General features: G+C 41.5%; 1 protein-coding gene across 1 annotated transcript in view; it reads left to right on the top strand.

The window, feature by feature from the left end:
- DDHD1 (DDHD domain containing 1) overlaps nt 1-27944 on the top strand; it is a 69564-nt gene that overhangs the window by 11828 nt on the left and 29792 nt on the right. Inside the window, exons 2-5 of the mRNA XM_059819692.1 lie at nt 3731-3904; nt 11648-11749; nt 18344-18472; nt 20261-20408. Coding sequence (XP_059675675.1) covers nt 3731-3904; nt 11648-11749; nt 18344-18472; nt 20261-20408 — 553 coding nt within the window. The remainder of the gene's footprint in view (nt 1-3730; nt 3905-11647; nt 11750-18343; nt 18473-20260; nt 20409-27944) is intronic.

The raw sequence follows: 27944 nt of genomic DNA, 5'->3' as shown, positions 1-27944 counted from the left end.
ACCCGCCGGCCAGCTGGAGATGTGAAATAAGGCAAGCTTGTAGCTCAGGGTGCTGTGGCTGCACGTGGGGTGTGCAATGGTTTCAAGGAGGGGAGAAAAAGAAAAAGGCAACTCCTGGGTCCCCCTAAAATCCCACTGAACTTTGGAAAACAGAATTGCCTCGCTCAGGTTTTAAAGCCCTAATCTGAAAAGAAAGCTCCATAACTTTCTCTCTTTGGATCTGAAAGTGATTTATATTTCCATATAAATGCCCTTTCCAGAGCCAGATATATTAGTTTATTCCCAAACTAAACTGTAAAGATTTTACAATAAAATTGTTCTTATTTCAAACATGCCAATTTTTCCTGGCTGAGCCTTTCTGGAAAAGGCACTGCCTGTCTTATGTTTGAGAGCTGCTGTTGAGTGCTACAGTCTGCTCTTGTAAAGAACCACTATGGGAAAGTTTATCTCAGGCAAAAAGAGCCTGAAAATGTTTATTTTAATGCTTTATGTTTAGAATTTTAGAAATCTGTAGGTGGAAATTCCCATGTGAAAAACTTAAAGCCCTTCAAAACTGAAAAAGAGGTGTCTTGTATTCATTTGGTTTGGAGTACAAAATCGTATTCATATGATTATTATATAAAAAAAAAAATAAATTCAATGAATGGAGCCTCGTCAGAATGCTTAGTCAAGAATTAAGGAATTGCTTACAGATTTTCCCAGTAAGGATTAACATCTGACGTAGTTGTGTCATTGCTTCAGTAACAATGGGATCCTTTATCTACGCTCACGTATTATGTGCATTTCATTTTTTCCTACAGACAGTGCTTTGTTCGTAAGGGCAGCCTAACTGGATCTGTGGGTATTAGCTCTACTGAAAAATGCGGCTATCTGACAGGTGTAAAACGTAGGGGAATACAGCGAAGGTTAAGACAAGGGCATGACGAGAAGCTACTGTGTATGGTGACAACTAACATTGCTGTGGTTAACTTTCATTTCGTGAAAATGAAATATCATGTTTCCCACTTCATTGATGCGATGTAGACTCCAGAGTTAGCTTAAATTTTCATAAACAATTGAGTTTTCTATATCATTTGTAGTGACTATTAACTTCTGCAGTTTAAAGCCACTCAGACCTTTTGTTCTTCTGATATGTTGGGATTCATTTTCATTAAATAACCGTGCCCTTTGAACACCCCAACCTCTATTCATCTGATGGATCGTCAACATCCAAAACATGAGAAATTCAGTGCGTAACAAGTGACTCCTGTTTGGAGTAGCTATTTTAGCCACGCAAACAGAATTTGAATGGCAGAACTGGGTCCTGCGCTACTTCCGTCTGTGTCTTGGTCAAGCCAACACAACCGGAGTCGTCTCTGTTATGTAGAGGCACAGGTGATGATGCAGGAAGGTCGGAGAATTTGAACAGGGCTGGGGGGGACTTGCGAGGGACCAACCAGGATGCCCGATGCCTGCCGAAGAAAACTGGGATCTATGGGAAGTTGGGATGGGAGAAGCTGGCAGCGCTCGGAGCCGTTGTTTTGGGGAATTGACTCTCTGCATTGTGCCATGTGTGGACAGAGGGGCCGTTTTACAGGGTTGCCTGCAGGTTTCCCAGTCACTGGAACGCTTGGGGGAACGCGGGTGCCAGCACCAAGCGAGGGGAGTTCAGTGGTAATCTGGGCTCCTCGCTCCGCATCATCTGCCTCCAGCGTCCGCTTCCTTCCCCGCCTCGAGCTTTCCTGCTGTTTGCTTTTCCTTGCCGATTGCTGCAAGGACCAACTTAAGGGTGCCGTCACCCGCAAGTGTGCCCTCCTTCTGTTACAAAGGTGGGGTGTTAAGAGATTATCATCATTTCTAGTACTGTAGAAACAGGATTTACATGTAAATCTGTTATAGGAAAGGTTTCAAAATTGGCTTTGGAAACATTTTGAGTGTTACTTGCCCTGTGGAGAGATTATTTTAAGGAGATTTTCCTTTTATTTTCATAGCTTGTAGGTCCAGTGGTCTGGGGGGATGAAGAATTCAGAATAGTTTGGAGGTTCCAAGTAAATTACGGAGGTGCTTGCAATTCTCTTACATTCTCATCTGCAAGCAGTTAGTATGAAAAATACTTCTGCTGTATACTCGTGTCCCCAGGCACAACGAGCGCTGGCAGCGTATCTGTAGTGGAGGGCAGCGCAGAGGCTTCCGAACTGCCATCAGGCTTAGTGGGACGTGCCCAGTCCCGGTGTGGTGCTCTGTGGAGCAGATGCTTTCGTGACCTGAGCTAACAGCTGTGCGAACAGAGCGCTGTGGCCGGGCTAAAATCCACTGCCCTTGGCTGGGTCACCTCGCCCAGCTGTGTTTGTACTGGTCTGGCGATAGATTGGGCATCTCTGCTTTCCCTTCCTTCGCTCAGTAACTCTGAAATATTCGTGCTCTCTATTGTTTTTTGTTGGTTTGGTTTCTACCTAATCTTAGTTTACTGTTTCTTTGCATTTATTGTTTCTTTTCTATGCTGTCCTTACCAGCTTTTTTCCCACCTTCCAGGTAGGAACGGATCTTTGAGTAGTAAAGCCTGTTTTTTCCCCATCTCCTTTTTTGACTCTCTCCTTTTGTGGTTGAGTTCTTAACTACTTTGGGGAGCTCGACCTGTGCGGTTAGTATGCGCACACACGAGAGGTTTGCATTTGGCTGAGTCTTTCTATACATATGCAATATACAGCAGTGCACGTTAGCGTGTGCTGGAGGTCAGTGGTCCGATTGCAGCAGAGCTGTATCTGTGCTGGTCCCATGAGGCTGGAGGTTGGGGTTTTACAGGCTTGCAGAGCGCAGGCACACACATTATTTCTCCTTCTTGATTTTCCACGTGGAGGAGGAGAGATTCTGAGCTGAGCTACAATGGATATTATTGTCTCAGCTTGCTTGCAGGGGTAGATATAAGGGGAGAATTCTCGCCCCTTACAGCCCCAGTAGTTAGTTTGGGCATCGAGCACAGTTTGATGAAGAATAAGCACCAAGATACATTTTTTCGTAGAGATTTCTTTTGTCACGTGGACAGCGATTGCTGGGCACCCAGTGTCCTTGTTTGGAGTGCTGAAACTCAAACTAAAATGACAGTGACCAAAACCAGTCCTTGGTGAAAGACTGATTTTAATTAAAAAAAAAAAGTCCTCTTTAAAATCTCACTTTATGCTAATTGATGGGTAATTTGGGTTATTGTAAGTGCAGTTCCCAAAGGAAACAAAGCTCTGTGCAGTTGGGATAAGCATGAGTGGTTTTGTCTCTCCTCCTTGTTCTGCACCCTCTTAACAGCTTTGAAACCACTGGTTGTTATCAGTCAGATTTTATAGAGGAGCAGGACTCTCACAAAGTTCCTAATATTTTGAAAATTCAGGGCAACTGGGTAGAGAGGAGTGTATCCCATTAAGGTTGGCCTGTTGTTTGAACTTAACCTTTAATAAATTTTCCAGAATCCACATCTTTCTGTCCATCTCTCACATCCTCATATACACTCTGAAAACTTGGCCTCATTAGCTCAGCTGTTGGTGGATTAACACTGCTTTCACTACTTATTTCAGCCCCATGGGAAAAGGTGGTGGGGTTTCTCAAGGCATTTTTGGTTGCCTTCTTAGGGGTCCCAGCAGCGGGAGTGTAACTTTTTCATCAAAACACCAAAGAGAATTCCCTTTCCCTCTTATCTGCTGTCAGTTTGTGATTTGTTGCATTTAAAAAAAAAAAAACAAACTCCTTTTGTTTGATTTTTCAGAAACGGAAAAGATCCCTGTAATGCGTGGACAGTGGTTTATTGATGGTACATGGCAACCTCTGGAAGAGGAGGAAAGTAACCTAATAGAACAGGAGCACCTCAACCGCTTCAAAGGCCAGCAGCTGCAAGAGAGCTTTGATATGGAAGTATCAAAACCTGTTGACGGGAAGGAGGGTAAGATTGTTTAGATCACTGTTATCATAGTATGTTCTTTGGACAGTTGGGGTCTGTTTTTCTTAAACCTGAGAATGTGATCTGTGATGGTTTTCCATCCTACGTAGTGGGGAACATTGCTATAGGCATCAGTTTGCTCTCCCATTTTTCAGTGCATCTTGATGTTGTAGGATTTCTTGCTGCAGCACATTTGATGAACACTGTAAAAATTATATTCATGGATAAACTTCTTGTTCCCGCATTGCTTTGTGTTTCGTATCTTTTAATTGTGTTTGAAATATCACTTCAAACTGAAATCTCTTGATGGGACGAGAAGAATCAGTGTCCCGATGCAAAGTGGCTATTAGCTCTCTGGCCAGCATTCCTAATTTTGCCCTAAAGGGAGTACCAATTTTACAGATCACATTTCATTTTCTATTCTAGTTCAGCCTGTGACTTTATTAGACTAGTTTTCAGCTTTAGTAAATCTTGAGCATTCATTCTGTTATGGAAGTCCTTATATCTTAATGACCAGGCTGAGGACGTTCAGTTAGCGTTCTTGGGAATCTCAGAAAGGTGCATTTAAAGTTTTTAAAAATAGCCATCTGAAATTACTGATCTATTATTTAATGTACGCAGTTGAATTGGTTGATCAGGATAAGTATAGCGCAGCGGAAGTTCAGCATTTCTGGCTTTCACACTCCACTTCTGTTTGTTGGTTGTCACCTGAACAATCTACAAACGAAGAGCTGCAAGTACAGAGGCCTCGCACGACATTTTAGTAGGGATTTAGTTGTGTTATTCTTTATAATGCAACTTTATTTTTAAACTCTTTAAACTACAACTTTGTACAAAACAGCTACAGAATGTAGGAGTGGCTGTGTTTTGGCGGTGAGCGTGGAGGAGTTCTTATGTGTGAGCTACAGGACCACACAAGTAAAAGCTTGTTCATAACTGCGAAGCAAGGCAGGAGTCAGGGTTCTTCTGTGATTACTGTAAGGAAAACCAGAATAGCATTTGCTGACTTGGAGAGATTTTTCAACAGTGGAGAGAGTAAAGTTTCTAACTCCCCTCAAGGCTTAGCGAGGACTCCGTGAATATTTTTTTTTCTATTTACACCACTTGAAAAGATCTTTTCCTCTGGCCAAGCCTGCAGTACAGTCTTCTGTTCTAACAGCTCTGTCAGGTAGGTCCATAAAATGGTGTCACCCCTGAGCACTGTGCCAGTACAACCGCCCCTTTGAAAGGCACTTTTTCGTGTCTTTCTGTGTGCTTGCACTGATTTATTTTTCCAGTGTACCGGTACAAAGCTCAGCTTTGTTAGTACAGCTGCAGCCCCACTGAGAGTGCAGTGCTGTTTGTGGTGGGGTAGTACGCTCTTACTTGGAAAGCACATTGTTATCGCTGCCGAGTGCTTCCAGCCTTTGGTGGCTTAACTTCTGATGGAAGGAAGGAGGGATGGCTTCAGTTGTACTTGGATTCTCCTTATCCAGTAAGGAAGGGAGTTCATTTTTATTTATTTTTTCAGAAAAAGTCTGGCTGTGGAGCAAAAATTTTCAGATTTAAGGTAGGAGAGGTAGGGGAGATGTTGAGAAAGATACAATGGGTGATATTTACAAAAACTTAAAAGATCAGAAAAAGAAAATCCAAATTCAGATGCCAATGCCTTTTCTAAAACTAAAGTTAAAAAAAAAAATAGCTGTGTATGCAGTCACTTCAAAATGTAATAGATGTAAAGTCATCAATAACTTTCAATAGCTTTTTTTTGGTAGTAATAGGAAAGTTGCAGGAAAATTATAGCTAACAGTAAGTGTGAAAAGTGGTTTTGTCGTTATAATATGCCTCTCCACACATCTCTGATCAGCTGGCATCCATGATTGCCATCTGCACATGGCACTGGGAGAAGCTTTACAACTTACATGATCGCTGATGAAGTAAACATAATTGGAGAAGTGCTGCATTCAGTTTATAAATTTCTTAAATGCTTCAATTTGTCGTAATTGCATCCTGTATGAAACATATTTTGGTCCCATCAAGGTTTACAGGTAGCTGTTATTTAAGAGTGGTGAAAGCTGAAATAGATCTGTAAATATCATTGTGAGGCGAAGTGACTATTTGCAATGCTACGATAAAGCATTGTAAATGATGAAAAACTAGCAATCTCATCTAATTCCTCAGCAAAATTAAGACGATCTGCTGTAACAGTCTCTTAGTACTTAGGTACAATTACTTTTTTATACAAATATGCCAGTTTGCATCATAAATAACAAAAAACTAGCTTGTCAACAAGCATCTTGTTGATATGCAGTAGACAAACCTGTTGGCTCTTGATTTGACCCCAGCCATGCTCTAAATGGTGGCAGTAGGCTGAAAAGTTAGGAGCAGGTTCTACTTTGCTGCTCCTGTTCTGGATAATTTTCTCTCATTCAGCCTACGAACTTGGGACAACGTATGATATCCTGGAAGTTAGTATCCAAGACTCAGTTGACAATTTCTTTGCAATTTAATCATCTTGAGTTATTAATTTTATTGTCCTCCGAAATCTTTTCGTGAAGAAAACAGAATTGCGAGCAAGTTTACTAGGTGTTTAGCACCCTCGGCTTTTGAGCAGCCTGCCCAGTGCATTGCTGGCACTGGAATTTGCCCTCTTTAAGCACGGGGCGAGCGGTGCTGCTTCCCGTCTGCATGGGGAGTCATCCGTACAGATGAGTTTGTCTTTGCAAAAACTAACAGTGAGCACTATGTACGTTACCTGTGAAGGGTAGCTGCTCAGCGTGCAGTGCCCTGCTTCTTTCTTCATATCTTTACTTTTGGGATACACGTTAGGAGAGTACGCATCCACCAATTTCCCACTCCAGTGATTTATTAATTCTGCTCCTGGATTGTAGCATGTTAACAAGGAAATAACTAAGCTTTATCCAGGGCTTTTATTGATAATAGGTGGTCGATGAATACATGCCCCATTGTTAAAATGTTAATCCAAGCAAACCTTCCTCCCAAAGTGCAAAATGTTTCAGAATAGGGATCTCCAACCTGTGGCCCATAAGTAACAGAATCACTAAGGTTGGAAAAGACTTGTAAGATCATCAAGTCCAACCATCAACCCAACGCCACCATGCCCACTAAACCATGTCCTGCAGTGCCCGTGCTACCTTCCAGCATTGTTTGGGACTGCAGGAAGCTGTAAATGCTGAAGGTAACAGAACAGCATACGACGGTGTTTAGGTGAACGATTTCTCAAGTTCAGTTTTCCATGGGGCAGCCTGGAGACCACTGCTTCCCTGGGAGATCCCTCTGAGCAAACTGCCTGTAGTGGCGTTTTGATTTTCACCCTTTAAAGTATTTAATTTCATGCCTTGCAAAATGAACTGCGTTTATGCTGCCTAAAGTCACTGACTCCCCTTGGTGTCTGATCCTCTTCAGCGGTCTGCTGAGCTGTTGGCCTCAGCAGTGGCATGACTTTCTCAGGTATTTGTTATGGCAGAACGCAGAAATGAGGCACTTAGGACTGTCCAAGCAGGTTAATGTGACCTTTAGTTTTGCAATACCCAGTTGACCTGGATTTGTCTCCAAGAAGATTATGTCCTGTAGGAGTTCATAGACATGATTCCCAGGTGCTGGAGCTCTATCCACTGCTTGTAGAAATTAGTCATGTTTCTGAGATTTCAGGAAGGATGTTTAGTTCTGAATGTGGTGGCATCTGTAACACTTGGAGAAGGCCAGCTACCCTGATGGGCCATCTCTGAAGTGCCGCATCCATAGGAGGTGTTGGCATGGGAGACAGCCGACTCCCTGGACCACCCCAGACTGGGCAGAATGTGTGCAGGTCTGGGAAGGATGCTGCGGGCATGAGCTTCTCTCTTCACCAACTCTGCAGGGAGCTGTGCTTCCCAAGGTGCCTAGAACCAGGCCAGGGGAATGCTGCTGAAGTCCTGGTGCGAGCAAATGCTGCAAGGGCATCACCCATCTCCTCCATAGCTTGACCGCGCTCTGTTTCACGCCTCGTCACCCCAGAGTCTGCTTTGATCCTGGCCAAATTCCACATACATTTTTCAGTTTAAATAGTTCATTTTATTATTGATAGATACAGGAAAGGACATTGCTATTCTGTCTTTTAAGACAGAGTAACTGATACGGCTTCAGGAGGAAACCACGCTTAGGGTGAGGAATTAGGGTTTCGACTGCTTTGTTGTGAAACTGTCTGCAGCCTGGGTTTGAGTGAATGCAAATCACAAATTTGCACAAATGCAAAACTGCATATCTGCAGGTTCAGGAAGGCATCGTCTGTCTCGTCATTACATAAAGTAATTTTGCATAACTTTTTTTGAGCAAAATGAGAGTTATCACATTGTCATGTTATAGTTGTATTGAGGAGTAGAGCTTGACATTTGCCGCTCACGTCTTTGCTAAAAAAATAGAGTCTGACACCTTAAACCCCTAAATGAGATGCTGCACTGCTGTAACAGTATATGTGGGCTTCCAGGACTGATTTGTTGTTCTGCTGCTCTGTTGATAGGTAGATGTTGTTGGGGTTTTTTGGGGACCTCAAATTCATTTGTTAGTACTTGGGTTTTTTATCCAGGTAAACTAGGCTTTTTTGTATATTGGCTTTGCTTGTCCTTCTTATGGAAGATTCATTCTTCAAACGTAACGTATATAAAAGAATATCAACACAAGATGTAAGGTGGCGTCTTGATCTAAATTCTTAGGGTCAAAATTTTAAATGAAACAAACTTCAACCCTTAAAACATGGAAATATCTGGGTTGTTTATTTGATCACACTGAGAATGCTTTGTAACTCTGCCTTTGTGCAGAAATACTGACCTTCCTTGTACTGCATATACCCAGTGATTATGCTTAAATATATTACTAGTGTAAAATAATTCTGTAAATATTTCTGAGCAAGACCTAGGTTATATCACTTGTTCTTTGAAGTAATATTTCAGCTGAAACCATTTTGAAAGGAATACAAGAAGGGTATCATAATACCTTTTTAGCCGTCAATAAGCTTAAAATGTACAGAATAACATAAGATTTAGAAACTGCTTTTTGTGCAGACCGTGAGTTCAGGACTTACCTAAAGTAGTCCATCAAAGGAGCAGCATTCTCAAGTGATCTCAGTAACATGAAGGCCATTGTAAGATAACACAAGACCATGAACTCAGATCATAGCAGGTTCTTAAGCGTTCTCAGACTAGATATTTTGCTAACAGTATTTAACCATAATAAAGGCAGTGATGTTCAGACCAAGAGCTTCTTGATGGAGGGTCAAGGTCGCTACTTCAGTGCTGATTTTTCTCTCTTGCTCTGGGGCCAAAGCCCACATATCTCTCGTGTGCTCCGGGGGAGATAGCGGCAGGTGATGCTTCCCACTGCTCTAGGCTAGCACGAGTGCTAATTCTGATTCTTCTACTGGAGACCATTGAGCAGTGGTTCAAAGGGTACATCATAAACTGGTCCCCAGTATAAATAATATCCTCCAACAGCTTTAAGGTCTGCTATCTCTGCTTTAAGAATACTTGGTTAGCTGTTACTATCATAAATACAGTTGAGTACCTGTCGTCTGCAGCTTCATCATCTTTTTTAGGTATATTCATTTAATGGGGGTGAAGTGAAGCTGAAAGCTTAATGTATGTGATAGTAAGATAGGAATAGACGTAGTTCATTGTATTTGCGCAGAAAGATGCTCAAAATTCAGCTGGCAATCGCCTGAGCAACCTGATCCAAATTTGAAATTGGATCCAACTTAAAAGTTGATCCTGCTGTGTGTGAGGGATCGGAGCAGATGAACCCCAGCAGTCCCTGCAACAGAAATTATTCTGTGAGCAAGTCTATGATTCTGTGATAGATGATAAAAAAGGTAGGAAAAAATCCAGTGAGTCAGAATCGGAAGGAATTTTCGAAATGCATTGATTTTGAAACTGTGTAAGTTTATTATTTTTTCTTACAGATTTTCAGCGTGTGTTTAGATGCTGCAAAAACTATAATGGTTGCGTTTGGAATAGTTGATTTGTTTTGCCTTAGATTTCAAATAAAATTTTCTCTGTTCATAAAAAAATTCATATTAATGATGAATGTTTATCGCAGCTGGCTAAGTTAACCTTTAGATAGGAAAGACATATTCATAGAAGCAGAGAGTCGTGCAGATTAGAGGGATCTCTGGAGATGATCTAGACCAACCTCCCCACTCAAAGCTGCGGACACGAGAGCAGATCGCTCAGGATGTTTCCAGTGGGGTTTTGAATATCTCCAACAACGGAGACTTCACAACCTCTCTGGGCAATCCCTACCAGTGTTTTATCACACTCACCATAACGAAGATTTTTTTTTTCTTATACTTTACTTGAATTTCCTGTGTATATTCCTCTTGAGTTGCCACAGCCAGTAGACTATTCTGTAGATGAAATTACTCCATCAAGTTCCAAGTGCAGTAGCTATAAGCCTAATTTTCCTCTCTAGAAAACTGATGTGCAACAGTCATATACTTGACTTGCATCTGTATTAAGGCATCTGCTGACAGAGCTGTTAGCTGAGGGTGTGAAGAGGTGTGATCCTGGACCAGCATAACTGGCAGTCGAAGCCCTTAACGCAAGCATGGACTATCACCCTCCTGTACTGGCATCAGTTACTGGCTCATAAAGTATTAACTATTCCTGGTGTTTGTAAGGGAAGATGTTGTTCAGTTGCACTTCTCCCCGCTCTCCAGCAGGCTAACTGATTTCAGGTAATCGCAGCCTAATGACTTTGTGGGTTCAGAAGCCAGGCTGGAGCCTCTTGGTTTCTCATTGGATTTAAACACACTCCCTTGACTATATCAGGTTTTTGAGGCTAAACCAGTTTGAAATTGAAACTATTTGTATGAGCGAGGGCCCACAGAGCGGTAACACAGAAGATGTAGATTTGTAGGACCTCGCTTTCAGCCTTGCTCAGGAACCCCCAGAGAAGCGTAAAAGGTATCCGTCACAACTGAGTTAACAGTGAACACAAGTCTCCTGTTGTGTAAGTGCCAAAGCGGCTTTTTCCTGCTCCCATGATTCTACCTGCTCCTTAGCACCAGCTTTCACCTACCTTAAAGTATTTCTCCCATAATAGCACAGGGCCAATATGCAAGTCCCTGAAAAAGAATCTTTTGGATTGCTGTGCAATATTTCAATATACTCTCAAGGAGTGAAATAAGATGATTCAAAGTCTAATAGAAGTTACGGACTTGCCTTACCATCAAGGGGAAGCTCAGCGGCGAAGCGTGCACGCTGTTGCGTTTCACCATGGACGGCAGCTTCTTGAGGACTTAGAAAACAGGGTAACAGTAGGATATTTTGTCTAATCTAACTTGTAATGATTCTCTTACACTCTTTGGGGAAAATAATAGAGCTGTGCTTAAAATTGAGTTGGTTTGGGTTTTTTTTTCCAATCCTGAATGTATGCTTAAGAAGGGTTACTGTGTTCTACCCAATACCAAGGAGAGCAATGATGCTTTTGTACATGTAAATGCAAAGGCAGTCAGTGAGTCTGATTACGTTGTGTCCCAGCTGTCTTTTACTAATGCCTTTAGCTTTGTTGTCATGTCGGAACTGTTTATGAAGAGTGAAGAAATTGAATTTGGCTAATGTGACCCAACACTTTTGCTACAAAACCAATTTTTCAAGTGTATATACTTTTTCAGAAAATGTGCCAACTTTTTTTTTCAAAAAATGGTAATACTAATGAGAAATATGACACTCCTTTTAAAAATTTTACTTTGAAGCTCAGTGTTTTTACTTTTAGTTCTCTACTACCTCCCTCCCTTCTCCCTCCCTTCTTTGTTCAAATGGAGAGGATATAAGGAGAATTCAGATGCTGCATGTCTTAAGCGAAAGCGTTCCCAAGGTACAGTAATTGTAGATTTCTTTTTTGTGGTACTCCTGGCTTAGGAAGCTTTAAATTCTAGTTTGCTTATATCAGTTAAATGCGTTAGATTTGCATGCTTCAGTTTCTTGAGCTGTATTCATGCCATTTCCTTCAAAAAGGAAGGAAAAAGCGTCATAAATCTTAGAAGAAAAGTAGAAGTGTTGTGAATCTTAGAGAAAAGTAGATGCTAACAGTATCATGCAGTAATCCTTATTAAAATTGTTTGTGACTGTGATGAAAACTATAATCGTTTGGTTCTTACACTCTTTATATGTGGTTTGGCTTTTTTAATAAACTAAAAGCAACTTTTTTAGAATCACGGCAGGCCTGGCATAAGATAAATTATGTCAGAGAAGGAATGGAGGGTTTATACTAGATAATATTTTCTTTGCCACTTTTTTTGGGTAATGCATGCATCTTTAATTTTATGTTGTAAATTATTTTGAATGCAGCTTTTGTGTGAGTACTGGAATGAAATGAGACTTTGGACATATGATATAAAAAGGGGAAGCTGTACAGAATACATGATGAAGGCTGCTGTGTTGCAGAAACAACTTTGAACCTTGCAGCAGCTGATGTGCAAATTTGTCTCAGAAAGTGGGAGTAGATCTTACAGGAGCCATTAATGATTGCAAAAGGCTCAGAAGTACTTGTCACTGGTCTTTCTCTGCCACCATTAAAGCCAATAGTGATTAAACTTGTACAGACTTCAGTGACTGTGGAACTAGACTTCTGAAAACTGCACCCTCGATTTAAAATGTATATGCACATGGTAGGTTTAGAGTTATTCTTGTCATACCGTATATTCCTTTAGCTCCTGGGGATATTGTAAAGTATGAGAATTTATTTTGACGTGCATAAAGTTTGCCTTTTGACTTCCTTTAATTGTATTTTTTCTATCATTTGGAAATGAAAATGCTTGAAATGAAAATCTATACTATTAAGCTTTTTCCTGCCTCTTCTCACACATGGAACTCAAGTCTGTTAAAGGTGAATAAGTGTCACTACTGTCTTGAGCAGTAAGAAGGGACTTCTGCCTTTTATTTCATGTTTGTAATTTTGAAAATGTTTTGGGTTGTGTTTTTTCTTTTTTCTCCAAATCATGTTCAGTAGTGGTAATGAATGTGCTTGAATTAAAAAATTAAAAGTAGGTGCTTATATAACAAATAGTGACATTGATGAATTGAGAGGTGGTGAAGTGCAATACAAAAATGACAGCAATGTGAAACAGCCCAATTTAATTAAGAGCGATCGCCTTTTTAATAGCTTTGCATTTGTTTTTTAAATAAATAAAAGAAGGTTTTAAAGTCTACAGCTGTACCACAGGTTTACATACCAGAACTTCAGAGTTCCTGTATGACACGGCAGGCTTTTGTGCAGAAAGTAATGCTTACTGATTGCAAGACAGATTAATTTAAAAATCCCTGAAAAAAAGAAGGCAGAAAAGGTTTTCAGACAGCGTGTATCCCTTCTCTGCTCTTTAGCCCTGACTGGAATGACAGTGCCTTTGTGGCGGAGGTGGAGGTGATACCAGCTCTTAGCCCTACAAAGATGCTTTCTTCTAGATTGATTTTGACTTGAGCATAGTCAAACTCTGCTAGAAGAGAATCACCCTGTGCTTTGGTATTGGCAGGTGGATGAAAGTATCAAGTAAAAAAAACAGGTGCTTACGTTAAAAGGTATTTAATTTTAAACGGTTGGCCCTGTGAAATGCCATGTTCAAGTGCCTGTCTGTCTGTGCTTGATGCTGGAGGTGTTCAGCTCCTCGAGCACTTGAGCTGGGAGGATGTTTGCACTAGCAATGCACATGCAGTGTGCACATTCCCAGCTTCTCCATGGGTTTTGTGCTACAAGCATAAAAAATAGTGCAGGCTTTCTGCTCCTCAGTTATTCTCCAGTTATTTTGACTCAAGATGAGTTTCTGCAGTCTAATTGAGTTCAGGTTCTTCAAGGCGTTAGGAATCTGTAGTCTATATTTTATGTTTACCTCTTCATTTTTCATATTTAAACATTTTAGAGGGCTTTTTCCCCTCTGTGTTCATCTACCTTGGTGAAACTGGAGGTTTCTGTGATAGTTATTGTTGATTTCTTCAGCTGAGAGAAGTCCTTTCTTGATCACTCTCCCTTTACCTATGCTTCTCTCCCTGTTTTTGCATGGCTTGCTCGCTCCTGTCTAGCATCAGGCTGTCTTCCATCTACAGTGGGGTTGTGCCTTCCACATACTCATACTCTAGGTGTCTGTCATGGTTGGTATTCCTGAAAAATGTTTCATTTCTAGTTTCTGGCTACAAAGGAAACCAAAACTTGGTCTCATTTCCATGGGCTTGGCTGTTAATCCCAAACTAGAAAACTAAGCAGTGCGCAGAATATCTAGTGTTTTCTGCAACTGGGGAAGATGCACCTATGGAGACGCCTACTAAGCAAGCTGTGCATGTTGTCAGTGTCAGAGAAGTAGTTCATGTGAAAACAAAGCTGCAAGAAGTCTGATCCACGGGGGGATTCCTGTCCCACGGTTTTACAGGAGACCCTTCAACTTCTGTGCCTGCCGTTCAGAGATGCCGTAGCCGCAGTTGGATCTCAGTGAAGCTCAGCAACATCCTAGCCTGGTGCCCTGGAGAGAATCCGCAGACGTAGAAAGCGTGCTCCCGAAGGGCCCAGAGGGCAGAGGAATGAACACAAAGAGCGTTCCCCTGTGCCATACCCACTGCCTAATCTGAATTCTGCGACTTGGCTTCCTCAGCCATGCTACGACATGCCTTGGTGACTTCCTGACACTCTGTGACATCTCTCGGTGTGAACAGCTCCTGACTTGTCAATTTGACCACCTCTGCAGCATGCAAGAGGTTTATAAGACAGTCACGGTTTGTTCTGAAAAGAGAATGTAAATCATGTTGTCTCATCATCTTCAGGAAAACATACCTTGCTCTTCCTCATGTTCAGTTTCAAAACAGTGATGGCAGCCCTTGTAATCCCATGCCTGGAAAGCACGGTTTGCAGATTTTTATTTTTTTTTTTAGGATACTTATTTTCAGCTTATTAACACACCCTGGGACTGTCAGCAGCAGAAGCTCCTTTTGGTTGGGCTTTTGAGAGTCTTGAGAATCTCCTCACAGTCCTCGGTGCAGTGTTGGCCCTCATGCAGGGACCCTTACTGCAGGGTTTGGGGTTTTTTTTTACCTAAAGAGTATCTCCTGTGCATAATGACGGAGGACCACTGTCTCTGCCTAGATATGCATGCATGTTTGGCTTGTGGATCGCTTATCCCTGTTACTGATCTCGGATAGGCAGCTTTTCTCTCAGCTGGGTTTCTGCCATGCAAATCCGCAAGGGTGTACCGTTTTTCTCTCCCCAGACATTGTCATCACTGGGACAGACGGTTATGTAAGGATAAAGAGCGCACAACCATAGTCATCAAGTGGGGTGTCGCTTCTATTTTGAAGGGGTGTTCTTGCACACCAAGAGGGCCTGGAGCTCAGGGTGATAGATTTTTCCTTTATTAGGGGCTTTCTGCTCCACTGGTGGACATCACATCCAGGGCCTAAGGATGAACAGACATCCCAAGAGTTACATAAATAAAAAAGGGGAGACAAAATCTCACCCCACCTCAGTAAGAGGCTGGGTTGGTCTCTGGGATGGGTGCATTGATCCTCAGGTAGACTTTTTAAACAGTGCATCCCATGGGCTTTCAAAACAGAGTGCCAAGGTAGAGCACCTAGCTTAGTTTGTTTTGAGCCTGGTGACTCTTGTTAACTTTTACAGGAATGTGTCTACTCCTGGTTGGTAAGATAGTCACCCTGGAAGTGTTATCCAAACTTCAAAATACTTTTATTCAAAAACAAAAGTGCAAAATACTGCACTGGAGTGCATGGTGCCTTCAAAACGTCCTGCAGCCACTGTTCTTCAGTGATTGAGTCTCTCTGCTGCTGGTTTGGACTTTGCTCTGGAGTGTGCACATTGACAGGCACTCAGCAAAGCAGTGACTGTGTTGGTTAACAAAATTTACTAAGAGACGCGAAATAAAATGTAAATATGTCAATCAAAATTGCAAAATTTATCATCTTGCTGGCAAATTCAGATTCTCTGAAAAGCGTCCATACGCATGTTCTGGATCCTGCCGCTTCCCTAAAAGCTCCTGATATTTTGTGGTTGAAGGAAAACTGAGAAGCGAGAACACACACACACACACTTTTTTTTTAACTTTTATTCTGGGTGCTGGGGAGAAAGGAATGGTGTGTAGTCCAAGTGCTGTAAAAAATAGATCTGAGCTTGAATGCAACATGTATGTTAACAACACATCTCAGAGAGGTAAGTGACTCTGTTGTCAAGAGACAAGGAGGTACGGTCCTACTGAAGGTTACTGGTACTTTCATGTGGTGCTTGTGTTAACAGTAGACCAAATTTTTCAGGTTCCCTTTTGAAGGCATTACTAAATATGCAGAGAAACAGTGTTGGATATTTCATTTGCAGTTCCTCAGTGCTTGCATGTCTTGTAGTTGATTTTGATGTGTCCTTCGACATAGGTGTTTTTGAAGAACACCGTAAGAGTGAAAGTTAGGAATTTGTTCTTCCCAAGTGAGAATAATTCATGCAGGGTAGGGAAAACCTACTTCTTTCTGTATATTCTTTCCAGTAGAGAGGCTGGACTTGATTCCAGAAAGAGTTTGAGGATCGCTCCTCCCCAAACTGCTGTTCTTCAGTAGAAATAAGTGTCTTGGCCACGGGCCTCTCCATCTCTTCCTCTGCATGCTTTGGACATTGATCACAACGCTCTACAAAGGCATCAAGCTTCCAGCCCTCCTCTGTCAGCTTCCCCAGGAACATACCCTGAGAGGGATTTTACAGAATGCAGATGGAACAGCTCTTAACAACCTGCTAGACAATGCATAAAAAGTTTACATTGGTCATGGAATTGAGGATGGAGGAGATTGCAGAGATATCTGCAAGGAGGTCCCTTGCCTTTGCCCCTAGACTACGTGCCTGTCTTGGGACATCGCAGTCTGTGTTGCATTGTCTCCAAGTCTGAAAGAGGGATTTTTGCTGGGCATTTCTTTCCTGCTCCAGTTCTAAACTGAGATTTCTGGACATGGATTCATCTCTGCGCCTGCAGGGATGTTTATGAAAAATCCGTTTGTATATTCGTTGTGTTCTTGCTAGATCGCTTCTTGCTCTGGCCAGTCGTTACCCTAAGCTGACATGTCTGCTCTTCAAAGTCAGGCTTACTTCCTTTCCTGTTCTTCCTCTGTCAGTGTAAAACAGCAATATAGTTCTAGTTATTTTTTGTGAATCAGTTGTTTACTATAACAGAAGGGATAATCCTTTTCTAATCCCCTTGTTTCTTACAGACTTCATCTAGTTTTTCATCAGACTATGTGAGGTCTATCTGCCTTGGCAAAGAAACAAAAAATACTGCAGGAGAAAGGTCACAACATCTAGCTTGATACGGCTGGTTTGTGCTGTAGCAGAGTTAAAATATGAAATCATGATGGTTCAGGCCTTCTCAGAATGTTTTTAGAAGGGTATAAACAATTCACCTGAGTGGCTTCAAGTAGGGGACAGGTTAGAGTCCACTTGTTATGGAAAAAAAAACCAAACCCAAAGCAAACCCTCTGGGTGTTTTCCATGACTTTGGACTTTTTAGCAAGACCAATGACAGTTAAATAACACTTTTATTGTCACAGGGCTATTGCTGTTGTCAGCTCTCCAAATGTTATATATCGCACATTAGAGGAGAGCTAAGCAGCAGATTTCCACACTTAGGTGAAATCCAAATTACTAGTAATACAGGTACGGGACTGCTTTGCTCAAGCAAGCTCTAAGCCTTAGATGAGAGATTCTGACTTGCATTATAACATGCCTGCTGTGCTTAATCCCGACAATCAGGCAGCGTGTCATGAGGTTGGTCCCAGAGCTCAATCAGTTCCAAATCTGGAAAACACAATAACTGCACAAAAAAACCCACTAGAGCTCTTAGTGGCTTTTGAAAGAGTTAGATTCTGTTCTGTGCCAGAAATTACTCATTCAGAGGCTTTCTCATTGAACTGCGTTTCCAGCTCCTAGATATTTCTGAAAGGATAGAAATGCAATGGAGCCTTCTAGTAATGGAGCCTTGAAAGCCGCTGTGGTATTGCAGTGTACAGTCAAACGCAGGGATCTTGCTGTACGGACACAGGAGAGAGAAGATAGGAGTGAAATTGCTCTTTTTCTAGCGATGAGAGTGCATGGGGCAGCCACCTGGTCATCATACCAACCTGCAATATTTCAGGATGCGTTGCCCTGTCCATCCCCCGTGTTTTATTTTCAGCTAAGGGAATAATTTGGAAACCCACCATCCCAAAATGAGGGTGGGAGGAGAATGATATGAAATGTCCTCAGAGGTGGTCTCCAAACTGCTGCTTGTCCTGGTCAGATTAATCCTAAATCTAAAAAACTTTCCAAGGTAAGAAATAATACGGATTTAGGTATAATGGAGCTCTAGATTTTAACCTATGTGTAAATTACTCTTCTCTCTGTGTTTGAAGAGGCTTTCTTTTCCTCTTACCCATCTAAATTAAATGTTGTTCCTTTTTGCTGCAGCTATTCATAGTCTAAAGTTGAGTCGCAACCATGTGGACTGGCACAGTGTGGATGAAGTGTATCTTTACAGTGATGCAACAACATCTAAAATTGCAAGAACTGTTACACAAAAGTTGGGGTTTTCCAAAGGTAATATTTCTCGGAGTTTGTAAAGAATATTGTAAATACCCGTGTTTTAAGTTTGTTACTTTAACGCTCAAGGGAGATTGAAGTTTTAATATGTGACTAGCCCACTTTGGCCATTGCAGTTTTTACAGAAGAGTATATTAGGGTCCTTAGGTTGTTGTACGTAATTGTAACTAGATGGGAATAGGCTATGACTTATTTTTATTACGTATTTTATTATTATTTTGGATGCAGCAGTTAGCATTACGTAATAAGTACATGAAAATATTAGTCTAGCAGCTACGATACAAGAATTACAGTTCCCTTTGCAACCTTAACTTTACCACTATGTACTTGTGTATTGTGATGTATTCCTTAAATACATGATCACACCTTCCCCTCTCGCCAGCTCTTGCTTTTTTTTCAGTTCATTAAACAGATGTATGAACTGAGAGGAGGGGTGAAGCATTTAGACAGAAATTGTTTCCAGACTCATTTAAGCTCAAAACTACCAGTTACAAAGCCAGCAAGGCTGAGATGGTTGGAAGAGAGAATGGTTTCTCTCCAGCAAAAGGCAGATTATTGCCAACCTAGAAAACTGGGACTTGTCCTCTCTGCCATGGTGCTCCTATGCACTGCTGGACAACTACAGAAACAAGTACATACACATCTGTTTTGTTCCTTGGTCTCTGAAGAGACAAGATCGGGTAATAGGTTTGGCTTTAATCTCCATGCCTCTGTTCTGTAATTAACGCCTTCTTACCCCACAGGGCTCTTGGGTGGATACTTAATTAATGTTTGCCAAGAATTAATATAATTCAGTGCTTCGGTTCCAGAAGAAATGAAATATTCTGTATCCAGAACTTGATTTGGATAGCATGTAATAAATAATAAGATCTGTCCTAAACAATGTGGGGGGGAATATTGAATAGAAGCCCACTTGATAAAGAAAACCTGTCCCATGTAAAAACTGCCCTTAATTTTTAGGGAGGAAAACACTACAAAAACACGACCCAAGTTGTTTGTTTCAGTTGTTGTGGTGGGGAATGATGCTGCCTTCCTCTACGTGGCCATCTGAAGGGGTTGCTGGATTCACGCGCAGCTAGCCCTGATGCAAGGCTGTGGTCCTCTGGATGGCTCTGTCACTAGAGGGAGATGGAGACACGCTGTGCCAGTGCGTTTCTCAAGCCATCGGCGTGGCACTGGGAGAATACCCAGATTTGCCCTGGGTGTTTGATTTTTTGGTTTGGCAGCTGAACTGGACAACGAGTGGGGAAATTTGAGGTTGGATGAGCTTCAAATAAAACATAGGTTTTCCCTGTCAAAATGAAAACCTGTAAAGCTTTTCAACCAGCTCTCTTAATGGGGTCAGAGAAAGAATGACAACGCTTATCAGTTTTGGGGCCAGATCATTTCCATGATCCTTCCATTCTGTGGAAGTAAGGTGGGGATGTAAGGAAGTTTAATGATTGAGACACACAGAAGAAGGGTATTGTGTTGTAAAAGTGAAGGGACAATTATACAACTGTTTTTTTAAAAGGTTGTTTTTCAAAACATCTCTGAAATTAGTTGTCTTTACAGTGGAAATGGCCTAGTAATACATTGACTGATACAATTGATATCACCTAGTTGCTCAAATCTCACAGGAGTTTAAAATTGCAGACATTAAAAATACATGCTATTCCTTTATGCATAATCTTGTTTTTAAAATACTTTAATGTGTTGGTCTGAGATGAGTCAAGCTTCTGTCGACATAAAAGACCATTGCACTTCGTAGAATGTAACTGATCTAGGATAATGTTTTTTCTACAGCTTCAAGTAGTGGGACAAGGCTACATAGAGGCTATGTAGAAGAAGCTACGTTAGAAGACAAGCCACCACAAACTAGTCACATTGTGTTTGTTGTGCATGGTATTGGGCAGAAAATGGACCAAGGAAGGATCATCAAAAATACAGCTATGTGAGTGCTTTGTAATATTTGCAGTACCAACTCTAGCCTGAATCTAAGGCTGACATTCTACGTGACAGCAGACCCTTGGGTTTACGCTGTATCTTTTCCCGTTTCCTTCTCCCCCTCTTCCCCTGAGTCGTTAGTCTTTATATTGTGAGTACACTACTTTCTATGTTAATTCAGATGTATGGACTTTGTGAGAGCAGCTGCAAGCCAGAAGAGCAAGAAGAGGTATTCTGTTTTCATGACCAACGCTTCCAACTTTCTAGGGTACTGGCCCGTGAATTTCTAGCACCTGTGGTCAGTGACTTTGCTGAGCAGGGAGAGATTTTCATTTGGTTGGACTCAAGGGGAATCTCTATTGTTCCTGTTGGTTGTCAGAATAGTGGAAGCATGAAGTGCATACTGGTAAGAGAGGGGAAACGGGGAGCTAGTAGGGATGTTGGCATTCCTAACAGGACAGAGTCACTTCCTGCAGTTGGAAGCTCTTGCTGTGAGACTGCTCGTGGAGTTCTGTGCGTAGATACCCGTTGAATAGTAAAACGTGATTGAAGGCTTACCGGATCTTTTCATTGAATGTCTTATGTGAAGACTGGTTTGCAAATGGCTTTTGATTTGACATCTGAGCTAACTCAGAAGGCCAGTTAGGGTGCTGGTGAATGGGAAGAGAAACTCCTGAGCTGTTAGAATGCTCTACCTGAAAATATTTTTGAATATTAGAAGAAATTGTAAAGTCGTGATAACAGCATTGTGAGGGACAAGGTGGTGTTAAGGAATGCTTCATTAGCTGAAAGAAGAGGCTAAAAAAGTGTAAATCGCAGATCTGTATTGTGCAGATGGTTTAGTATGTGTGTCCCAAATAGTTCCACGTTCCATCAAAGTTGACAGAAATAGCGACGTACCCAGTGACTCCTGTGGAAGTGTGTGTAGAGCCGGGATTGCTGATTTTGTGGCAAGAGCTTTGTGAACCTCCCTTTAAATCCAGAATGGCAATGTAGGTCAGGGCTTATGTGCCGTCGCTGTGGTGTGTACCATCATGTCAGCAGGCTCTTGTGTTCGTTCAGCTGGTTGTTCCACTCTAGTGTCCTCTCGTGTGGTAGAGTAGACCTCTTGATGTCACTGCTGTGTCATTTGTCACCTCAAAGCAACAACCTGCTACTCCCCTTATTCTGGCACTTCACTGCTCTTTTATTCGTGTTGTTTAAGAGCAAGCAATCAAAACCAAAGAGAAAAGGATCCACAGCCCTTGATAAAAAGCTGAAGTTAGTTACCAAAATAAATGTAAAAACTTAAATTTTTGTAGGAAGCAATTACACTGGAAATGCAAATACCCTAAAAATAAGTTGTTTTAACAGCGACGAGAAATAAAACTTCCACCTTGGAATCATTAAGGTTTTCTGCTTTTTTCTTTCTCCCTTCCCTGTTTGCCATTGAACGTACATACAGGGGTTGTACGGGTGGGTTAACTTCAGCTCAGGACACAGTGTATAAGCATTCATTCTGTAAGAAATCCTGCTTTAATTGGCAGCACATTATGTGAAATCTTTTGTCTAAAAGGGAAACAAGACTTTTTGTGCTTCAGTAAATCTCGCTCATATCCTCAAGAAATATCAGATAGTATTGCGCAGTCTTTTAAAATGCTAATTATCGGCATAAATTGTGTATTCTGTACAAAATCTGCAAATGAAAGCATCATTTAGATTGAAGTTTTTCAGTGTTTTTTTGTTTTTTGGGTTTTTTAGCATAAGATTTATCAGTGAGGAACAACCCATATGTTCTAGGAAGAGATTTTAGAAGAAGAGTCTGCCAGGCCAGCACAATGGCAGCTCTCACAAGCCATACTAGCACTTTCTGCACTTTCTGTTAGCACCTTCATCTGTGATATGTGTGTTGCTTTTTTTTACATTCTTTTGCATTAGGGACACAAGGAGTCAAATGTTGCCTTTTGAAAAATGATAAGATAAGGAGAAATATTTTTTGACCATTCGCACTTTAAAGTAGAAGCTAAGGAGAATAGAATTCAGTGATTTTTTTCCTTTTAAAGGCACATTCTTTAGTAGGAAACGTGTAGCTGCAGCCGTGCTAAATCTGTAACTTAAGCCATAGGTCTGCCCATCAGTGTCACCACTCCTTTCTTCCCTCATCAATATCTGGGTACCACCAGCAGATGTAGAAAGCCCTGTCAGCCCTCAGAGCTCGTCATTGTCTCGGGCTGCGTGCAGCTTTGAAGGACTTGGATCTCACTTGTGATATAGACATGCTAGTGTGAGAACCTTGGGGTAGGTGGTGTGCATCCCCCTTAGAAATAGAAGGTTGCTTTGGGTTTAGGCCCAGGACATATGGCAGGACACGTTCCTTTGCAGAGAGCCACCAGTCCTCTCCACGGACTCTGGGGAGAGAACAGAGATGAGGTAGGTTGGACGAGGCAATCTCCGTGACACCTTGCTTTTTTTTGTTTTGGTACGGTGCTTGGAGGGACTCAGGGGTCTCTTGTTCAGGGATACTTGTTCAGGCTCCTTTCTACCATCCACAAAAAACCGTCTTGTGCATTTTGTCTTTGCCACGTACGGTTATTGTTGCTTCTTTGGGGGTTCAATCTACCCTGGGATGAAACTTTTGTATTTATTTCAACCTGTGTGAGAGCAACGCTTCAGTTCATAGCACAAAACCAAAGCCTCACCTGAACAAGTGGTCCTAAAAGAAAGAAAAAGAAAGTGCAAAAATATAGCTTATAACCCAGACAGGGAATACTGTGTAACCCAGGCTGGTGAGAGACCCTACCAGAGCTCATTTGATATGCTCTGTCCTCAGGTTACCTCCTCGAGAAGAAATTGGTGCAGCTCACATGATGCATCTGCATCATTAGGCAGATCCTGTTGGTTACAGAGGTGAAAACAGAACTCTGCTTCCAGGGTGATGTAAAATTATATGCGCTGATTTCATTAAGGAATGGAGTTCGATCTAATCATTAACGTGGTTAGATGCTGTGGTCGCAGGGTGTCCTGTAAGTAGGTAAATGGAAAAGGTGCATTTAATCGATGCTTGAGTGAACAGGTCTTTGGTAGATGTGACATGATTTTGTTTCTTCAGTGTCGTTAAACACATTTATTATCTTAAATGTAGCACGGCAGCTGGTACAACAAGCTGCTTCTGTCAGTGCTGATATTAACTGCAGAACTCGTCTGGGAAGAGACAGTACCTCCTCCAGGCTGGAACAGTGATTCAGCTGACCTAACGTGAACAGAATAATGTGCTGTGAGCCACTTCGGTAGCAAAGGGATGGTTATTTAAGGAAGAAGATATTATATTCTATATTCCTGTGTAGTATAAACTAAGATATTATGGCATAATTGGAGGGGGTTTTATTTGCCATCAGTTGCAGTATTCTGGCATTACTAGGTTTCTGGTAAGGTACAATGTTAACTTTAAAAAAAATCATTTTGGGATATCCTTTTAATTTTACTGTATACACTTTCATACCATTAATTTGAATGTTTTTTTCACTGAACCCTAATCTCTGATTTTGTTGAAATTGTGCTTCTAGATTATGGCAGGGATGGGATGGGGTTTCTTACGTATATTAGGAATGTTACTACCCATGTTTCCAACCTCCTTGAAAAAAATCCTGTTGTTTTACCTGACTTAGGTAAAGGTCAGACCTTTAGGCTGACCCTCTAAATTTCATCAGCTCCTGTGCTTGCAAATTCAATGGAAGAACTGTTCTGTGTATTTCCATCATAGCTGTAATGTTGTGACACTTCTTGGCTGCTCTTACCCTAAAGCTGGTATCTGTCTGCCTCTGTCTGAATCTCCTGGTTTGATTTGAAAATTATATTTGCCTGTGCTGCTGCTCATAGCACAAAAAATGCTGTCTGCACAAGCAACATCATCTTGGCGTTCCATAATCACCAATTACATTTTTATTGCAAGTCCCATTAGAAAGCATTTTAATTGTGGATTATCATTATAATAATTACTTCAGAATAGCTATTTTGGTACATTTCCAGTGGTATGCAAGCCCTTACAGAGTGCAGAGCCTCTCAGAGGCCTTTCAGCACATTAAATATGCGCTGTCGGAATCTTACATCAAGATTTCCTGTAAAATTTCTCCTAAAATTTTTAGCTTTTCAAGTATTTGGTAATTCTGCTTATTTTCCATTTAAATGCTTGCATTGCATTAAATACATATTACATGCTTGTTTTCCGTTCTTCAATGCTGGTAATGATTGCGTGTCCTTCTGAAATTAAGTATCCAAATGGTAAAAATTGTCTTACAGGTTTCAACTTGAGCTGCTCTTGCAAGCTAAATGAGAAGTTCAGCCCAAGAGGTAAAAGGGGGTAGTTAGGGCATTAAATACTTCCGTAAGAGCTTGTTTTGTGTACATTTATTAATTACCTAACACATGACTGCGTATCAGGTGGAAGCTGTAAGAGTCTGTTTAGGACTTAAATGGATCTCTAGATCTGTTCTCGCTCCCGTCCTCCCCCCAGCCCTCATTTCTGCCCGGTGCTGCCCGTTCCTTGCCCACACCAGCACAACCATCTGCGTGGTCCCATTGTAAACTGGATTGCTGCAGTTGGTCAAAAAAAAAAAACCAAACCTGGAACCCCATCTGGGAGATGGGAGGGAGTGGTGAGGAGGCGGGGGATGACAACGGGGACGGGGAATGCCTAATCTGCTGTGTGCCAAAGCCAGCATCTCGCCAAGGGGCAACCTTGCCGCCGTTTGGAAAGCGGTGCTGGGGAGGGAGGCACTTGCACTTGGGGCACCTGGATCTCTGCCGGCTTGTCGCAGGGGTCCCGTGATCAATTAACTGAGCAGCCTGAGTTCTTTTGATCATGCGGGGTCCCATTATTCTTGAAAAAGATGAAGTGTGAGCCATGACCATGCTTACTTTGGTTGCATCCTAGAATGTCCATCCTTCAGAAGTCAAATGAGTCTGCGTGTGTCCTAGAGCAGCGGTCTTAACATGTTCTGGTCTGAGAGCAGATGAATCCCTGAAGAACAGTGGCAGAAAATTACTTCTGTCTCGCAATTGCTCTTTGAAATCCGCCTGGAGTAAGACTTGAGTTCGCATTTCTGCGGTGCAGCTGAGCTTTTGAAAACAACCTCCCTTTCATTTCCTCTGGCTTGAGCGGATCTCAATTTTTATTACTCATGCCCGCTACTCTCACTTTGACTTACCGAATTTAGCTTAAGCCAGCCCCGAGTTTCCTCAATAACTGGTGGTACTATTTCCTCAAAGAGGCGGTGAGTGCTGCCCTCCGTTTGAGGCAACTGCGGAGTGGTGAAAGCACTTGGGGAATGCTTTAGAGCATAATTTACCAGTTGCATGACCAAAAACCAGCAGCGGATCCACATGGTTTTGCAGGCAGTAGCAAGAGTTTAGGTTTTTCTATGGGGACATCCCATTGCCCTATCTCTTAAATCAAGAGTTCAGAGTAAGCAGTTGGCTGGTGTAATGCTTTTTAAATTAAAAACCATGCCCTTTTTCTTGGCTATGAATCATCCGACTGAAGAAAGTCTGCAAAGATGACTTGGAAATAAAATGAATAACATCATCAAGCCTTCAGGCATTTTGCTGTTACCAGCTATCAAGGTCATTTTATAAAATCGGTAAACTAGCTGAAGCTAACTTGTTTGTAGCTCTCCAGTTTTTAATGTCGTATTTGCGAATGCTCCACAAGAGTAAAATTAGTAGCATAACACAGCGATAATCGTAAATATGTTGATACATCTCTGGAATATACTTGCTTAAGCAAGGATGTATACCTGTGAAAATATGGGTTTATTATTTATTATTTTAATCAGAGAAAAGCAGCCAAGCACATTTTATTTATGGTGAGTTTCAAAGTATCTATTTTCAGGACATTACTTCTTGCATGGAAAATAGCAATATGTCAAAATGCTTTCTAAGGTATGTGTTGCATCTGCACCTGAGTGATTTTTTTCCTTAGAAAAATCGTAAATTTTAGTTGTTACCATGTGTTTTGACGTATAGATTTAAGTCATTGTTGCTCTGGGGTCGATATTTCAACATCCATTTGTATTGGAAAGGAGGAGAATTCTTTGCCTGTTCGGATGAGGATTTATTACTTCAGTTGGTGTTAATTTAGCAAGTGAGTAGATGGACTTGCCATGTAATAAAATAGCTCAAAATATTTATTTTTTAAAAGCCAGAAGAAGAAAAAAACAGACTCTATAGCAGAACCAGAGAAGCGTGTGTATAGCAGGTATATATGCTGGGGGTTTGCATGAGAGCGTAGCCGCATCGCTTGGCAATTACACCACAATTTTCTTTAGAATTTATAATATAAACCTGTTGATCAAAATCAGTGGGAGATGTCGTATAGTGCCATTCGCTGTAAATGAGATGTGTTGCACTGGGAATTGTTCTGCTGGTGTGTTTTAATGCCTCCATGATTCTTATGCTCAGGTGATTTGTGTGATGTTTTTGCTGTAAAATAATGAAAAAGAGAATAATTGCCCCTCTGACAGTATTTGGCTAGTGACACTGAACTGGATTGCCTCAAAGTTTAGTGGAAGGCAAAAAAAAGAATGTTTTTGTAACAATATAGTTTGTAATCTGCAAAACTCCAGGCAGTAATTTATAATATTAAGCAGTTTCATAAGGTTAGCGTGCAATGCAATGGATCATAGCACAGGAGCACACTTGAAACACCGAGAAGCGCAATTGCTGCGTACTTGATTTGACATCGGTGAAGTGGCAGTTAACAAAAACTTGTCGAAACAGACCTTTTGTGCACTTCTACCAGAACGTATTTTGCCAGGCATAAGGAAGATGGACGCAGAGTGGGTTTTGGTTTTCTAATGTACCCGAGTGCTTTTGAATGTTTGTCCGTAAACCGTTCTAGCAGAAATTTGGGACTCTTCTGCCGGAGGCTGGACACGTCTGGGCAACCTCAGCTGAAGCGGGGGGAACCCTCCAGATGCGAGTAAAATTACATTTTGCATTTCACAAAATTTTGGCTAAGGCACAGCTTTTAGGAGGGGAGACTTGAAGCTTTTCCCAAAAGCTTTGGCAGAATTGCTAGGCTGCACCGTTTTTTCCATATATGTAGCTTTAGAAAGGAGTCTGTTAGTTAAAAAATCCTCTGTGAATAGCTTTAGTTAAAACCTGGACCTTTTCGAACAGGAAGAAACCCTGTAGCTGTCATATTTGAAGATGGGGATGCCAATAGCTCTAGTAGCTCGAACAGCTATTTATTCATAATATTTACAGCCGCTACTGATGCGTAAGTGGTTCGGATGGTTTTTCCTGCACTATTAGGACCAGGTTATTTACCGATTCCTTAAAATAATTGTTGCTGTGTAGAATTCTGTGCTTTATTCATACAACGTTTCTATGCTTTTATTGCTTTTAAGCCTAACAGCTTTAGATTGCTGCTGGGGCGGTTTCCTGCTAAACTTACTGTTTCGGAATCCATCTTAGCTGGCCACCATCCTCCTTCATGCAGAGAAAGTTAAGCTGACTTGGCACTACCAAAGAATTGTTAGCATTTCCAAAGAATATTCATTTTGAT

The sequence above is a fragment of the Gavia stellata genome, chromosome 7 (assembly GCF_030936135.1).
Source record: "Gavia stellata isolate bGavSte3 chromosome 7, bGavSte3.hap2, whole genome shotgun sequence".
NCBI lineage: Eukaryota > Metazoa > Chordata > Aves > Gaviiformes > Gaviidae > Gavia > Gavia stellata.
This window is presented reverse-complemented; position numbering and strand designations above follow the sequence as displayed.